This window comes from Sphaeramia orbicularis, chromosome 24, assembly GCF_902148855.1.
Source record: "Sphaeramia orbicularis chromosome 24, fSphaOr1.1, whole genome shotgun sequence".
In the NCBI taxonomy this organism is placed as follows: Eukaryota; Metazoa; Chordata; class Actinopteri; order Kurtiformes; family Apogonidae; genus Sphaeramia; species Sphaeramia orbicularis.
The window spans coordinates 17,888,311-17,907,042 of NC_043979.1; the positions used below are offsets into that span (position 1 = coordinate 17,888,311).

Here is an 18,732-nt window from a genome sequence, read left to right on the forward strand (position 1 = left end):
AGATCCTTAACTGAGATGTTTCCCAAACCTTTTCCAGCAGCTACCCAAATCAGATTAATGCCTGAATGGCAAATACTCTTCTCCAGTTGATAGCCAAGACCTTTTCAAAGCAAACAAGCACCAGCACTGATCCATTCTAGAGTGAAGCCAGTCAGGGGAAAAAAGAAAATTGAACTGAATTAAATGTGACACCAGCGTGGGGTTTTGTCTTATTGATTTGGTCAAGGAACTAAATCTATAGGTTTAATCACAAAGAGAGGCAGAGTTCTGGTTCAGTTACCTGCAAAATAAAGAATTTGTAAAATATACATGCACAACATGTGGGAATTTGAGACAAAATAATGCAGATCTATTTTATTAATCTTATCTCTTATGTCATGACTCATGCACCTTGTTTATAATTTCACCTTATATGTATCCTGTATTACAATGTACATATGTTGTGTATCATTAGCTTCATAGTATCATTTCCTAAGTCATATATTTTTTTCAGGACATAACCAATGAGGAAAAATAGTAAAACTATGCAGGTATTAAAATTTGGCCAAAAAATATGCTTAACGATATATTTCTTCTATCTGAATCACAGTTGGCCTTTTGTATATTTCACTATTTTTTGTAGTTTTGCATATTTTCAATATAATTTTCTGTGATATTTTATATACAGTCTCTCTTTTTGCACTTTATGAATCTGCTGCTAAACAGAAACAGGGCTGCTAAACAACAGTGACAATAAAGACCTATTCTATTCTATTCTATTCTATTCTATTCTATTCTATTCTATTCTATTCTATTCTATTCTATTCTATTCTACATAAGAGAGATTTTATTAAAGCATTGCATTTGGGTATTTTTCTCTGAGGGTACACAAAAGGAAATCAGATCATAAATTGAGGCAGCACCACTTGGGCGTTTTAAATATTTATTGGCTGATTTGCACAACAAACAGGGCATAAGTCTACTTCGTTCACATCCAATTTCTCTGTCAAATTCTGCTCATAGTGTTTTCAGTAAATGATACAAGTAATTACCTGTAAAAACAAAAAGAAGGGAAAAACAAGAACATGGATGTAAAGAACTGTATGATTTGGAAAAGGGAGGCTTTAAAGAACCCAACGAGTGAGAAAACATTAAAATGGGGTTTCTTGCTCAGCCTTTCAAACCTGGTTAAATGTCACCACAGAACGATTACTCCGAGGTTTGGCGTATGATCGGGTTAACCTGCTAAAAGTGTAGCTTTGGTGACGACCTTCAAACCTTTGAACCTGAGGGAGAATTTAAACCAAATAATTCAATCTCCCTCCCTCCGCTGTCTGACTGCATACCACTTGATTGTATCATGTCTGTGAAGAATGTTTAACATTAGTGTCAATTTAAGTAGAGACCTGAAGATCACAGCAGAAGGGAGGTTTTATTAAAACACGATCAATAATCATTAATATCATGTCAGTATGAAAGACTAATAGGATGTTACATTAGTCTGTTTATTGTTTATTAAACATGCGATAAAGCCATACATCAGGGGTGTCAAACTCATTTTAGTTCAGGGGCCACATTCAGCTAAATTTGATCTGAAGTGGGCCGAACAAGTAAAATAGTAAGATAATAATATATAAATAATGTCAACTCCAAACTTTTCTCTGTTTTAGAGCGTAAAAAGCAAATTTATATTATGAAAAAGTTTTACATCTACAAACTATTCTTTCAAAAGGTGTGAATAACATGAACAAAATGAAAAAATAAGTGTAATTTTAACAATATTCTGCCTCAGTTTATCATTTACACATGTACTTTAGAACTTACAGATCACAGTGGATCTACAAACACACAAAACATTGAGTAACAGGTAGATAATTGTTAAAATTGCACTTACTTCTTTTAAGACGTTTCAGGTTGTTCATACTTGTTCAGGTTATTCACATTTTTTGCAAAATTATACTTTGTTTTAGTGTAAATACATGAAAATATTGACATTTACAAAGGGAAAATTTTGGGTTTATATGTAATTATGATAGTATTTTACTGGTCCTGCTCACTTGAGATTGAATTGTTCTGAATGTGGAACCTGAACTAAAAGGATTGTTAATATCTTAGTGTAATTTTTCCATTTCACAAATTCATCCCAAGGGCCGGACTGGACCCTTTGGCGGGCCGGATTTGGCTCCCGGGCCGCATGTTTGACACCTGTGCCATAGTCCATCAGTGACCTCATGTAATCATGCTGAGGCTCTAAGATTCAAAAAGTATAATAAAAGAATTATTGACCGATTTGTGGAGCTATTTGATGATGTTCCCTGGGATGATGTTTATTTATTTATTTATTTTTTTCCTAACTTGTTCAGAATATTGGTAAAATTGCACTTACTTCTCTGAAGACATTTCAGGTTGTTCATATTTGTTCAGGTTATCCACATTTTTTGCAAAATTATTCTCTGTTTTAGTGTAAATACATGAAAATATTTACATTTACAAAGAGAAAAATTTGGAGTTGCCTGTGCCATACATCATTCTACCTACATCATTTCATATGTCTTATTTATAATTTACCACACTCTCTACATAAAAAGTAACATGTTTCTCTTGTCAGTTTAAGTAGATGACATTGCTCCTGCAGGTTTCTGTAAATGTTTGTGACGTACAATTCTCACAATCTCAATCCTAATTATACAACTGATTTTCCCAAGTGTTAGAGGGTTAAACAAATGTAAACCATTGAAAAGATCACCTGTAATTTGTAGCTTCTCTGTACACTGTGCTTTTCCCCAAAGGCTGTTAGAAGAGAAAAACAAACATCAATGACATGAAAAGCCTGTGGTATTTGTTAATTTAAGTAAGCTCTTTAGTAAGGGTGATGCAAACTCAAACAGACAGAAACCTTCCTGTGCTGTCAGAGTTTTCATTTTGCACAATATAATTTCTGTGTTTGTTTATGTGGCTGTAAAGAAGTAAACAGGATAAGAAATGAATGCAGTCTTTCTAGTCATTCTGTCATTATGCTTTGCAATAAGTCAGCAGTAAAAAGGTTATTATTATTATTATTATTTTTTTTTTTTTTACTGTTGCAAGAAAAAGGATTAACTTGAAAGCACTCATTTGCATCCATGTAAATTGCCTCTTTTATCAAAGTACACCATCATAAGGTACTTTAGGTTTGTGAAAACTTACCCTGGTACAAATACAGTGAGTCACAATCAAGCATCAATATTAATGACAAGCTCACACTGAAGACACAGTTCAAATAGAATGGAAATGGAAAATAATTATAGTTTCAGAATGGGAATTGTCAGCTTGGCTTCACACATTAATAAACTGTTTGATGGTTTCTCCGGAAAGATGCTATTGATCTCTCTCTGTAAAACTACTTTGCATGAATACTTCAAAATCAATGCTCATAATGAAAACCCTGAAGAGGAAAGTTTATGCACCAGCGCTGCTCCATAAAAATTTCAATCCCAGCAAAGACTCAGCATAAATGATTGTTAACATCTTTTGTTGTTTGGTGAGTTCAAGCCGCAATATTGTACTGGTTATAAGAATAGAAGAGTAATTAAAATTGATATATTTATGTGATATTTGGGTGTTTCTATGAAACTGGGTACATTTTGGTATCTGGCACTTAGCCAGCTTTTTTAGACCCAATAATAAAAGAGAAATTTAGACATATTTCCCCCCAGGATGAACCTAATGATGACCTAAGATAAATACAAAAAAATTATATTCTTGCTTTGAGCCATCCCAAAATTAATGAATTTTTGATAAAATATTTGGGCCCAAAATATGACCAAAATTGAGACATGAAAAGCTACCTAGGTGTCAGTGCATTTTATCTGGAAAACAAGGCTGTAAATGGTCTTATATACCGCTATAAATAAAGACACTGTTAAATTTGGCGATCCTAGTGGTTTTTCTAATCCAGACATGCAGGGTTTTCATGAATCTCAGTCTCATTCCAGATTTTGTTCATAACCAATCGTGTCCACTTGTGTTACATGCGGAACCTGCCCATTTAAACACATATAAATGGCAAATGATTTTGCAACAGCGGCCATTTTTGTTAAACACTCTGCCTTGCATAGTTAGTTCAATTCCCAAAATGTACCTGTGAGAGAATAAAAAGATATTACGAAAAATAACAGCACGTAATTTTTGTGTCCTTTTGACTGTGTTACATGTGGATTTTTGTGTTAAATATAATGTTAAATAATATAAAATGTGTTATATCAGAAAAATACTTTCTCTTTTATCTCAGTAAATATGTGTTTTTAAAATAGATCCAAAGTGTTTCCAAACTTGCTTCATAACATTAGTCTACATCTGGTTTGAATTTTTTGCCTCAACGTCCTGTTTTTAGGAACCAGTTTCATAGAAGCACCCATTAAAAAAAGAACAATTGCTGATTGATGTGCTTTAATGGAAATTAAAGTGGTCCAAGTACTGATTTAAGTTGAAACAAAGTTGGATTTATTTCCTAAAAATGCATATTCAGAGTGTACATACAAAGGTTGAAAATAGAGTTACAGGGTTCTTTAAATGGGACAACAAAACATAAATCTAATCAAAGGTACAGCTCAACAAAATCTGTACTAACAAATCAACTCTTTGAAAAATAAATAGGGATGGATGACATAAGTACTAACTCTAATTCAGTACAGAGTCCTCAGATGCCCCCATAGATCCAGACCTGATGGATCAGTCTTTGTTTGGAAAAGGTGCTAATAAATTTTTTAACTGTTTTTATTTAAAGTCTGCATTTATTCTTCTCTGTTTTCAATTCTGTACTGTTGCACAAAGCACCCACAAGGAAGTCTATTCTTGTCACAAGTCGCTTTTCCATTGACCCTCAAATTGCGCAACTATAACTTCCACATACAAATTTAACCAATGGAAAAACAACAATTTCGCCAAAACTCTCGTTTTTTGAGTAAAGCTTTTTGCGCTGGGAAGAGGTGGGTTTTTTTTGGGCATAACACAAATGGTATAAGAGCTTTATCCGCAATTAGAGTCACGTTAATAAAAACACCCGGATGTTGACGGATGTTACAACAAGCGAAGAAGAAGAGTTTTAAAAGAAACATGGACACTGTATATGTGAACACACCAAAAAAACGAATCATTTTTTAATTTAGTATGAGACAGAGGGGTAATATGTAATAATAATGAATATATCTGTAAATCAAGACGATATTTACATTCGTCGCCGTGTTTATGGCATGACTGCTTGGGTCATTTCGCAGTAACAAATAAACAAATCATTGCATTTGGGATTTAATTGAAAAACCGACATTACGCACTTCTGTTTTTTCGACATTTTGTAAATATTGGTCAAGTTTTGTGCAGATGTCCAGTGGAAAAGCGACTATTATTTGCTTCACTGCTGTCTCCTCCCTGACCCTGCCACCTCATCAGTAACACTGGTTTCACCTGGGACTCTGCTGCTGTCCTCTCCCTCTCCATTCCACACCTAATCAGACTAAACCCTTCCACCTGTCTCTCCCAGCTGTGCCTAATCAGCAGACCAGTATTTCTGCAGCACAGATTCATCCACCCATTCCCAGATTGTCCTTGGATCCTGCCGGACTTTCCAGCATTCATTCTGAACCTACTTTCCTGTTTCCGACCCAGCCTGATATTGACCACGTCTCCTTGCCTCAGTCCTGGTAACCTCACCTGTTTTCTGTCCATGGCCCTGAGGTCAGTGATTCTGGATTTTCCTGGTTTTGACTCTGCCTGGTCCGACCCGCCTTACTGTCTGTGACCATGATCCTGGTCCTAGGACCCTAGGTTCCTAGGTGAGCCCCTGACCCAATACTTCCATCTGTTCGTTTGGCCCAGCGGCACCAACAGTGGTGGTCAGATCAGAGCCCCGGGTTTGAGTCCGGGTAGCGCACCTGAGTTACATCGATCCAGTTTCTAAGACTGTCAGTCTTAGGGATGTAAGAAAATATCGGTTCTGCAATATATCGCAATATTTCATTTCACAATACTGTAGCGATATTTAAAAGTACTATATCGATATTTTTAGGTATTTATTCAAATGAAGATATTGTGGGGGTTCATTTTCCTTTTTTTGTTTTTCTTTTTTGTTTATATTTTATTTATTATTATTCAACACTCTTATTAAATAATGGTAGTTCATTTGTTGGGACTGCACAAAAATAATGTTCTGATGTTAGTTATGAACAAAAAGAATATGAACATTTGAACAGGATCTTAAACTGTAATGTCTGTAAAACATAATTTAAGTTTTAACAGGAAAATTTTGTGATACAGCATTAGATCCTGTTGTGATCAAATAAAAATGTGTTTCATTTTTGTGCATATTTCTGGTGTAATTCCATTCTTCCAGGAAACAATCTTTTAAAAAAGAAACAAAACCAATTAAAAGACTGCCGTTTAACTGTATATCGATATATCGTATCGTCATCCTAGTATTGTGATTTGTATCATATCGCCAGATTCTTGCCAATACACACCCTAGTCAGTCTACATTTGAGCTTTTGTCTGCCCTCATATTGAGACCTTTTTTTTTTTTTTTTTTTTTTTTAAATCTGCCTCTAAACTACAAACAACTGTGCTGTGTTGGGTCCTAACCACACCCCTGTTTCTATTCTGTTCTCTTCTGCCTCATTTACTGCATCTTTGTAGTATTTATCATCCATCATACAGTCCATGGTCTGATTACAGTTACTGCTCATTGTCTATACATAATGCCATTAAAAACAAACAGACCAAACATGTGGCGTTATTTCCAGAAAATAATTTGCTCAGGTGCCTATTTTTTATACGTTTCTCACGAGATGAGTAACACAGCTAAGAGCTGTATTTTTTTTTCATCTGTTACGTGCACGACGTCGGCATTTGGACTAATCCCTTAATGTTGGACATTTAGTTGAATCTCTTATACAGAGTCTCGCTTGACTGGTAACTTTAGATGTGGTCAGTAGTCTATATAAAGGCAGCAAAGAAAACGCCGATATGTTTTTGCAGCTCAAAATGCCGTGACTTACGATACAACAGAGAGAACGTGCCGTTGGCATGTTATGAGCAGGTCTGAGCCGTGGTGAAGTCACTTGCCGTTTGCGCTGTCATCGCAGTACAATCAGTGCCAGAGAACATGAGACAGGATCGGATCCCTCAGGACGGGGTCATGAGACTTGTCAGTTCCGTGCGTCATCGCTGCACTACTTGTTTGGAACCCAGAGGTGGACACACCCGATATTGAATGATGACACTTTAATTTTCTGAGTACCTATATTCAATGATTGAATAAACATGTTAAGTTGATCACAATTTGTCCACAAGTCATTCTCTAATGACCAATGCTTCCTCTTCAATATGAAGATAACCCCAAACCAATTAATTTAATGCATCTCCAAATATACATATTATTCTGACCTTTGAGGAGTTTTTTTTTTTTTTTTTTTTTAATTCAAGAAAGGAAAAACAATATATGACGCATTTTTGATACACCCTTCCCCACATACATACAAACTACCACATGGAACAAAAAAAAAATGAAAAAAATAAGGGGGTGGGGGGCACACAATATAAATCATGATATGGGTAAAATAAATAAGGGACACTTTCACGCGTTATTTCGATCTTACAGGGTATATGATGTTACAGGAGGGTGTTGAGCCTATCAAAATACAAAATTATGGGGTCCCATAACTTATGGAACTTTCTAATTGATCCTCTGGTGAAATACTTCATTTTTTCAAATTTTTGGAAAAACATCAAATCGCTAAGCCAAACAGATGCTTTTGGTGGATCAAGAGATTTCCACTCTAGCACTATTCTCCTATAGGCTATATGGGAGGCAAAGGCATTTTTCCTGTCTGTGGTCAATAAAAGCCTGTGCGTTCTTAATGGCTTTAAGTGTGTATTAAATCTTAGTCATTTGTGACACTCAGCTGAATTTGCCTAAATCTAAATGTGTGTTTTGCAACTTCTCCTCTTGCCCTGAATTGCCCCGATAAAGAAAGAGACCAATACAGTTTCAGAGAATTAATAGTGGAAATAATGCACACTTTAAATGCTCCAAAAATCATTATTGGATTCTTCAAATACTCTATATTTGACTATAGTATGAAACAGTTTCCTCAAATTATTAAAAAAAAAATAAAAAAGTTAAAAATATTTGGATCGAAATATTTCTTTTCCACAGTGTCATAAGTTCAACCCAAACTCATCCATAGTTTAAGCTCTGGGGAAAAACACCTTATGCCGCTCATACGATATTTTCCAGCTGTGTTTGCATTGTCAGCATTGCATCATTTTCAACCCTGTGACTTTCATTTGCACATTTCAGTAAACACCAACTAACCACATTAAAAATCAGCTGGCCCTGCAGGAAGTGCTACTGTTGTTTACATCCCATCTGACAACAGGCCTCAGGTGTTCTGTTTGTACATGGGGGTTAGCGCACCTTCATTGACATAGCCTGTCAAAATATACACCAGTGTGATGGTACCGTCTGGAATTGCATTTATTTATTTTATTTATTTATTTTCAAGGTGCATTCACAGACGTAGAGGAAATGGGGTGTAGAATTCTTGTGCATATAGTTATTCTACCACACACTATCACTTCTGAACCTCCTTTAACTGCTTTAGTGGCCATTATTCTGCTGAGAACAATTTACATTTAGACTTGTCACAATTTTCATAAAGTCTGGCCCATTCATAATTTATTCAGATTAATCTTTTCCCCATTCTTTTCTCCCCACAGACTTCATTAGGAGCCTCATCTTTACACCTTGTGCTACTGGAATAAAACAACCTCACTAAAATACAGTCTGTATTAATACAAAAACACATGGGTGGAACTCATCGACTCCTGAATATTTACTCTAACTTTTAGATTTAAATATTTATATTAAGTAGACCTGTGTTTTGCCCCCATATATAGACAATGATTTAACTCCCCTAACCATAAATAATACATTTCCACACAGGTATTAACTTCTGAACACTGAAAAACTCTCTGGTTTAATCTTCCGTGGTTCACTCCAGGCTCTGTCCAACATATTTCATTATTATTATTTGAGACGTAAAGCTGATAATTAAATAATACACATTAAAACTGGTCTCGCATACTTGTCTGGTAATTGGATAACGCAAAAATAAGTCAGAGCTCAATCCTTTTTATGAGCCGTCTAATCTTGTGCAGGCCTTTTGGGTCCTGTTTAACGCTGTATTAAGAAGCACCCTGCTGCTATACAATGGCTGTTCACTAATAACATTACAGTTTACACAGTAACAATATGTAAACAACACAAATACAAGCTCTGTCAGGATGCTGGATGAAATTTCACTTTCCATTCATTCCTGCCTTCTTTCCTGTTCTGTTCTACTTCACCTCCACGTGTGTGATGTTTTTTTAAAGTATCCATTCTTTATTAAGCTGAGATATTTTTACCTCGCCCCCTGAAAAGGGAGGCAAGGGGTATTATTTTTGATTTGTTTCTTTGTTTGATTAACACTCTAGCAGCAAAACTATTGAATGAATTCATACCAAATTAGGTTTATAGATCGCCAGTGACCCAAAATAAATGTCATTACATTTTGGGAAAAGGAGGTCAAAGCTCCAATTTTTTATGAATTTTTTAAATCTTTTTTTTTCCCCACTTTCTTCTAATTTCACATGTCTATATCAGCAAAACTGTTGACTGAATTCACACCAAATTGGGTTTATAGATTGTCAGTGGCCCAGAATAGATGGCATTACATTTTGGGAAAAGTAGGTTCCAATTTTTTTATGAATTTTTAAAATCTTTTTTTCTTCTCCCATTTACTTATAATGGCCAAAATTTCACATGTCTATAAAACATCAATTTAGTTTCAATTTACTTTCAACTTGGCACATATATATAGAGGCAACTGATACGCTGACATCAGCACATGCATAAATATGATGACGTCAGCTGGACTGATGCCAAAATAAGTTACAATGCATGCGAGGGGTGGGGTTTGTTGTGCCTGGCACCACTTGTTGACTATTGTGACAAAACCATGACTATATATGGAATATGGAGTATTTCTGATTTGATTTGACACTGTAGTAATCATGCACAGCTTGGCCAAAAGACCTGGATTTAACTCAGCAAATACTTGAGATCCTTCCAATGGATAATTATGGCAGTGTTTGCTTAACTTGGAGACATCTTAACCCATAAAGACCCAGTGCTACTTTTGTATCTGTTCCCAAATTATTTTTTCTCTCTATGTAACCTTTTGTACGTGATTTATTGCCATTTATTATGATATTATCCTCTGTATTTTTGAATTGTCACTGTAAATAATGTATTACCTAATGTTTAATTTCCTATGTTTAATTTAGATGTTCATGAAAACTCAGAGTAACTTCAAAGATTGTTATATCAAAATGAGGAAAAATGAAGAAAAAGTGACCTTTTCAGCAAATATCTCACAAACTGAACATAAACCAAGTGTCTCCATCCACTGTCATTGATCCAACTCCATGGGTTTTACTGGTGAATCAATGTTATAGAAGATGACAGTGTTTTCACATTCACTACGGAGCCTCTGAACGTCCAGATGGGTCATATCTGATGACCATGAAAAGATGACAAACTGTATTTTACACCAATTATTTACATGTATTGATAGGAATAGTGGTTCAATAGTTATTAAATATTTCAGATCAGTAGATGCTTTTGGTTACCTGTGGATGTTTGGGTCTTTATGGATTAAACTCTTTAACTGATGCAGTAGCTTCTCATTTCTTAAACAACCATCAGTTTGATAAAGAGCAAAAAGACTGAACTGTGTTCCAATGGAAGAAGGTCATGTGGTCGGATGAGTCCAGACTGACCCTGTTCCAGAGTGATGGGTGCAATAGGGTAAGAAGAGACATGGATGAAGTGAATACCCATCATGCCTGCTGCCTGTAGTACAAGCCTGTGGGGGCAGTATTATGATCTGGGGTTGCTTCAGTTGGTCAAGATTAGGCAATAGCAATATTTTGTCCAAAAAAGGATGGAAGTAAATGCAGTAATGTTACATAAGAGATTGTGTCACTGTGAATATATGTTGTACTCAAAGCTAATGGTCCAATTAAATATGATGATGTGAGACTTTTTGGTCAGCAGACGAAGAGTCTATTTTATTCTGTTTGTGCACTGAACACAGCAGGTTATCACAATATTCTTGGCAAAAAGTAAAAAGAGATGAAATGTAAAGAAGGAAAGTGGGTTGAAAGTTTCTTGTCCCAAATAAAGTTTTTTTTTTTTTTTTACTGTCAGAAAGTTTTACCGTCAGAAAGGAAAGTAAACTATTTGTCATTTCGGTCCAACTTATTACGAAGTAATGAGGCTATCAGTTGAGATCTTACATCTGATTGCACTGAAAGACCCATAATAAATGGCTTGTCAAAGGAGAAAGAAGGCATCAAAGTTGAACTGCTTCTTTCTCATCAAATGTTAGATAATAATGTTAAATTAACCAAGCAGACATGATCTGAAGTGTGTCTATGACAATAGATGACAATACACAAACCCCTGTTGTTGTTGGAATATCATCAAAGTGTCCCTGGTAGCAGAGCCAAACACAAAGCTGGTCTCAGTGGAGATGAAAGCCAGGTCGAGGCTTTAAAGCTGGGCATTGAATTGGTTTAATCATGAGCCACTCGCCTTTTGTTCATACATGTAAATGCTTTGTAATGAAAGGGTAGTGCTGCTGCAGACAGGGGACCATCTGAGTCGTGATCACACATCTGTCTGAACACATCGAGCTCCAGCTCAAATCTCTTATATCTTCCTTCATGGCTCACTAAAATATTCATCAGTGACAGTAAGGCCACAAATAACCGTACCCAGCACATATACTGGAGGAATGCACACATACAGTAGAGTAGGCACACACTTCCTCATACACACACACATTCAGAGAGTTGTATAATTTATTGGTTCAGTGCTTTTGATATCCAGTGGCAGGATGGCTCACTGTGGAGCACTGAGTCTCAGTCACAGACGTGATTTCCTCCTCGGGGACAGCTGTGAAAACTGCAGAGTCCTGTTACTGCTGTTACCCTGCTGATGCTGGAAGTACACAATCACACACAAGACAAAAGAAAGGTTCGCTGACTCCTTTGGATCAATGCATATCGCCTCGGTGCACAATACTCCGGTTCTGTCCAGTAATTACTACCACAATGGAGCCTGTCTTTACTAACAAAGATAGATGTTAGTAACCAGTCAGAAGCAGGAATAGCACAGGCCGAAGAACAGATTTATGGAGCACGAGATTTCCATTTGGCTTGCAGCTGTTGCCGTTTCTGGGCTTATGGTTTCCAAGACATGATTGAATTTGAATATACTTTGCCATACATAAAGGTCAGTCCATGTTGTGTAAACATGCAGTATGAACTATATTATCATTATCCATCCTGAAGCATCCACAGAGACCTGTATAGATGTTTTTATTTACTTGGACTGGCTGAAAGAAAAGCTCTAAAAGCGTGCCCTTTCTAAAACCCGAGTTGCTTTTCTTTTCATGAAAGGATCAGTTGCTGTTCACAAGCGAGCAAGCAATAGTAAAAAATCATATCAAGCACCAGAAACAAGATGCCACCATTTGTCACTTTGAATGTTCTGAGCCAGGCTGATCCAAGCCTACAAAGTTTGAGATCTGTCACTGCAGAGCTCAGTCTAATCCAGGATTTGTCATGAAGACAGAAGCAGTCGCAGATTAAGATACTCTTCATACAGAAGAAGAGGAGTTTCCTGTTTGGAGGCTTTTTTAAGCCTTTAAAACAGGGGTGTCAAACTCATTTTAGTTCAGGGGCCACATTCAGCTAAATTTGATCTGCAGTGGGCCGAACCAGTAAAATAATAACTTAATAATATATAAATAATGTCAACTCCAAACTTTCCTCTATGTTTACAAGCGAAAAAAGTAAATTTACATTATGAAAAGGTTTGCATCTACAAACTATCCTTTCAGACAATGTGAATAACATGAACAAACTGAAAAAATAAGTGTAATTTTAACAATATTATGCCTCATTTTATCATTTACACATGTACATTAGAACTTACAGATCACAGTGGATCTACAGATACACAAAACATTTAGTAACAGGCAAAATCTTGTTAAAATTGTACTTAAAACGTTTCGGGTTGTTCATACTTGTTCAGGTTATTCACATTTTTTGCAAAATTATACTTTGTTTTAGTGTAAATACATGAAAATATTTACATTTACTAAGAGAAAAATGTGGAATTGTCATTATTTATATGTTATTATGATAGTATTTTACCGATTTGACCCACTTGAGATTGAATTGTTCTGAATGTGGAACCTGAACTAAAAGGATTGTTAATATCTTCAGTGTAATTTTCGCATTTCACAAATTCATCCCAAGGGCCGGACTGGACCCTTTAGCGGGCCAGATTTGGCCCCCTGCCCGCATGTTTGACACCTGTGCTTTAAAAGATACTGTCACACATTAGATCCCACACGGAAAAAATAAGATGCTGATTTAATGAAAGAAATTGGACAGAAAGAGGAAAAAACACACATCTATTGATCCAAGTCTCCATTAACTAGTTTTCCTGTACTGATGCTGAAGCTCACAGCTCCCATGGGAAATTGCATGGGATGAGCTGAAGGCTGAATGAATTATTGAGGAGTTGGTTGGGTTAAAGTGTGACTCAGGCACGGTCAGACTGCTGTGTGCTGTGATACTTTTAGTTTCTTGACTATATGATACATGAGCCTGCATTTTAGGCAAACGGTGAATGTAGGGCACGGTTGCTGCTGAGAATACAGGGGTGTTACATAACCTAAACTTGAGCCTGGAAAAAAAAAAGATTATTTTGAGTCCGTAAACTACAAGGCATAATATCATAAACATATCCGCAGTCTTATGATACTTCAAAAGAATAGTCAGACCTGGGCTAAAACACTGGGGTTTTCTGTTTGTTTGATTGATGAGGCAGTTTATATTCTCTTCAAACGGCAGAGTACAGGGTGAAACTTCTCTATGGTGTACTAAAAATTCACATAAACACTAAATCTCCACAGTGCTGCAGACCCATTGGATCTGCTTACAAAGGAGTGCACGCATCTTCGTGATGTTGTGTCCACCCCCCTGAAGGCACCTCCATGACATTAAATCACCGACACGATGCTTTTAATTGCAGTCTTTGGTAAATCTCTGCAGCTTGTCCACCCGAATGAACCGTGACACTAACCGCATTATTAAAAGGCTTTCCAAAAAATCGACACCGGGGCATGCATCGAATATCCAAATTTGCAATTTCCACTCTCTTCGCAGGTCTAATGAGTCATGACATTAACAGAGCCTAAAGCCTTCCTCCCACGCGTTCCCAGCCCACTCCTCGCCTTATTTGAGGCGCTCCTCTGCTCCAGCCTTCAGAGCAGCAGGCGCACGGTCAGCGCAGCTCACTCCTGTCGCCCGCTCCGGACGGACAGGAGTTGGTGTTTTTCGTCTTTTGTTGGATATATCTCGCCAACATGAGACTTCTCTTCGCCGTCGTGGCGATCGTGGCTCTGCTTGCAGGTAGGTGTCTGAGAAAAGTGAAGTGTTATTGCAGAGCGCATGAAGTTAGTGCGCTCAGTTCAGGACCACGGACAGAGACACTGACAATTCACACAATACGTTTTCCTCTGAACAATCACACGTTTCTGATTTTACTTTTTTTTGCAGAAAATCTAGCGCTTCCAGTCGGAAAAGAAGGACAGAGAGAAGACGTGGTATGCTTACGGAACAGAACCCCATAATGCACCAATTGTAAAACATCAAACCGCTCAATATTCATTAGTTTTGTGCTTTTTTAATGTGTTGTTCTGCTCAATGCTGCAGGTTGCACGATGCTTGGTTGAGGTCCTGTCTAAAGCTCTCTCCAAACCGGACTCTCAGCTAGATGAGGACTGCAAAGACCTTCTCCAACCCGGTTTGTAACATCGTTTTTCCATTAGGATTTAGCAGTAAATTTGTCAGATACTTAAATAGGCAAGCCGCTTAAGAGCTGGCATAGTTTGTTGCATTGCTGCTGCAATAGCCTTTAACTGTTAGGTCTCTGAGATGGAGAAATGATGCATTGATTGTCTTGGAGGTCAGCTGGAAATAAAACAAGTGGAGCATGTGGAGTTTTCTTGCCACTTTTTCAGATAGGAATATTGTCAGGTCTCTATATCTTGCATGGAGATGCTGCTGCATCAAAGCAGTCATGCAGAAAATGTAGAAAATAATCTAAATGGCTTAAAGGTGAAAATTAAATAACTAATCCATCATAATGTCCTTAAAGCATGTTCAAAATGGATTGCTACAGCTCTTAAGATCTTTCTTTTCTTCTGTCACAGGGGTTAAACATGCCCCACTGGACAAGAAGAATGCAGAAGGGACAGTAACTCATGAGGAGGTGATCAAAGGTCACGCCGAGGAACCTGAGGGAAAAGGAGCAGACGTAGCGGACATTGAGGCCCTTCTGAAAACAGTGGAGGCAAAGAGGGAAACTCCAGAAGACGAGCGCAGCCAGGAATCCTGGAGTCTAGGCGACGAGAAGGAGAAGAGACACGGTGGTGAGGAGGAAGTAGAGGAAGAGCGGGAGAAGAGGAGCGGCTGGAGGCCTGGCAGATACCACCAAAGGAAGTACAAACGAGGTGAAGAAGATGAAGAGGACAACGAGCGCAGTCAGGAGAGCTGGGGGTTGGATGAGAAGAGATCTGAGGTAGAAGGAGAGGACAGAGAGAAGAGGAACTGGAGGCCTGGCAGATTCCACCAAAGAAAACATAAACGGGATGAGGAAGGGTTAGGTGAAGAGAGGGACGAGCCAGAAGAAGAACGTAGCCAAGAGTCTTGGGATGTAGATAAAAGGCATGGAAATGAAGATGAAGAGGAGAGATCCAAGCGCATATGGAAACCAACACATCGCTACCACCACAAGAAACGGCTCCGCAAACGTGGCGATGAACCATCAGAGAATGAAGATGAAGAGCGTAGCCAGGAATCTTGGGGTCTGGATGATGAGAGAGACAAAAGGAACTGGAAGCCTGGGAGGTTCCACCAGAGGAGACACAAACGTGATGAAGAACTGTCAGAGGAAGCCAGGGAGGAACCGGATGAAGAGCGCAGCCAAGAGTACTGGGATTTTGACACTGGAAGAGATAAGAGAGACTGGAGGGCTGGGAGGTACCACCAGAGGAGACACAAACGTGACGAAGAACTGTCAGAGGAAACCAGGGATGAACCCGATGAAGAACGCAGCCAAGAGTACTGGGACTTTGACACTGGACGGGAAAAGAGAGACTGGAGGGCTGGAAGACACCATCAGAGGAGACACAAACGTGATGAAGAACTGTCAGAGGAAACCAGGGATGAACCCGATGAAGAACGCAGCCAAGAGTACTGGGACTTCGACACTGGACGGGAAAAGAGAGACTGGAGGGCTGGAAGACACCATCAGAGGAGACACAAACGTGATGAAGAACTGTCAGAGGAAACCAGGGATGAACCCGATGAAGAACGCAGCCAAGAGTACTGGGATTTTGACACTGGACGGGAAAAGAGAGACTGGAGGGCCGGGAGGTACCACCAGAGGAGACACAAACGTGATGAGGAGCTATCAGAGGAAACAAGGGATGAACCCGATGAAGAACGCAGCCAAGAGTACTGGGACTTTGACACTGGGAGAGAAAAGAGAGACTGGAGGGCTGGGAGGTACCACCAGAGGAGACACAAACGTGATGAGGAGCTATCAGAGGAAACAAGGGATGAACCCGATGAAGAACGCAGCCAAGAGTACTGGGATTTTGACACTGGACGGGAAAAGAGAGACTGGAGGGCTGGGAGGTACCACCAGAGGAGACACAAACGTGATGAGGAGCTATCAGAAGACGAAAGAGAAGCTCCGGATGGGGAACGCAGCCAAGAGTACTGGGGTGTGGACAAACGACAGGGTAAAGAAGAGGAAGAAATAGAAAAGCGTATATGGAAACCAACACACAGATACCACCACAAAAAGAAATACCACAAGCGGGACGGAGGATCTGAAGAAGAAGAGCACAAGGGTGAATCAGACGAAAACGAAGAGGCGGAAAAGGACAGGAATGAAGCTTTGAGGTACTATTCCAGTACTTTCTAATCCTTCAGTCTGGCATGTGGAGCAAAAAAAAACCTTTAAGAGTTCAGTAATATAAGACACCAATCAGAAAGGAATGAGGTTAACTTTTGCAGAAGAAATGAATAAAGCCTCAAGGACTTGCTTCTAATAGGCTGTGTTTTACAGGTATCTGGCAGAGAAGCGTAATCCCTGGATCTACCGAGGTTACTACCATCCCGCTTGGTATAAGAGGAGCTCAGATGCTGCAGCTTCTAACAAGGTATTTAACAAGTTTCACTGGAATTAGTTCTTGGGGAACTTTTCATGCTCAGGAGTTCCTTTTTAACATGTGAGATTCTTGTTTATTAGTTCAGACTAAATCAGATCTGTCATTTTTCTACTTCCATCTGTTTTTGACTTGTTTATGTAGATGGAGGAGCTCGCCAAGTTGCTGACTTATAAGATAAACCAACTCGCCAACCATTCTAATCAAGATGAGGAGAAAATGAGCACGCACCAGAGAACATTTACCCCGCAGGAGGTAATAACGGCTTTTATTAAATGCAAACTCCCCCCCTAACTTTTACAACTGATACACGGGCATACTAGCGGTCATGTTTGCTTTATTAAACCTTTAACAAGACCACTGTAGCAGGGCCTATAATAGAATCACTGTTACTCCAGAACATAATGAAACATACAATCTCACTACTACTTAGCAACCAGAGATGATTCATTTAACTATGAATGCACGTTTCAAGTACAAGAATCCATTTACAGGTTTCCAGACTTCTATTAACATGTGTTCCATGACATACACACATATGTCCTTCAGTACATAAACAAATTTCCCTCCATTTATTCATTTGACCTAATAAATCCACGAAGCACATTACCAGTTTCACTGAAGGGCAAAAAGAAGGAACCATGCTCATTATGGAAATCTCCAGTCTATGTGGACATGTTAGGGTTTAGCCTTCAGAACCACCGAGCATCAGTGAATATGCATCTGCACAAATGCACATCAGAAACTGTGTCTTGTGACCGGTACATTCACGGCCAGTGATTTCTACTTCAAGTACAAAACACATATAGGGCTGAAATAAATAGGGTTTTATGAACGCTGCAGTAATCCCACCAAGAACCCAATGATTGTACCCTCCTGAAGTCACAATAAAACAAACTGATTTTAGTCATAAGGCACTAAACTCTAGTGATAAGAATGTTTTAACTAAAATAACCAGATAAGCATTTTACACAAATGTCAGAAGAAGCACTAGCAAACTAAGCCTCTTTATCCAAATGTATTTATGTAATGTGTGTAATATTTTCTGTCATTCATTGTCAAAAACATTCATTTTCAGATGTGTTAACAGTTGCATGTATTTACTTGCTGACATCTAAATATTCCTTTTATTTCAGGAAAAAGAGCTGGAAAATCTAGCAGCGATGGACATGGAGTTGCAGAAAATAGCTGCCAAGTTGCATGACAACAGTGAATAAACTTCAAAAGGCAGAAACTCAAAATGATGCCATCTCTCTGTGAATACAAGATGCTGTCTTGTTGTAACTCTACCAAATGTGTGCTTACAGTGTAAAAAAACAAAAAAACAAAAAAAGAAAAACAAAAAAAGCCTGAAGCC

At 38.2% G+C, this 18,732-nt stretch overlaps 1 protein-coding gene across 1 annotated transcript; it reads left to right on the forward strand.

Annotated features, from left to right (window-relative positions):
- The first annotated feature begins 14,388 nt into the window (after positions 1 to 14,388).
- chgb (chromogranin B) lies at positions 14,389 to 18,722 on the forward strand. Its single transcript, XM_030128466.1, has 7 exons — positions 14,389 to 14,547; positions 14,695 to 14,741; positions 14,851 to 14,941; positions 15,351 to 17,109; positions 17,276 to 17,369; positions 17,520 to 17,630; positions 18,512 to 18,722. The coding sequence occupies exons 1-7, from the start codon at positions 14,502 to 14,504 to the stop codon at positions 18,590 to 18,592; spliced, it is 2,229 nt and encodes a 742-aa protein (XP_029984326.1). The 5' UTR covers positions 14,389 to 14,501; the 3' UTR covers positions 18,593 to 18,722.
- Positions 18,723 to 18,732: the final 10 nt, after the last annotated feature.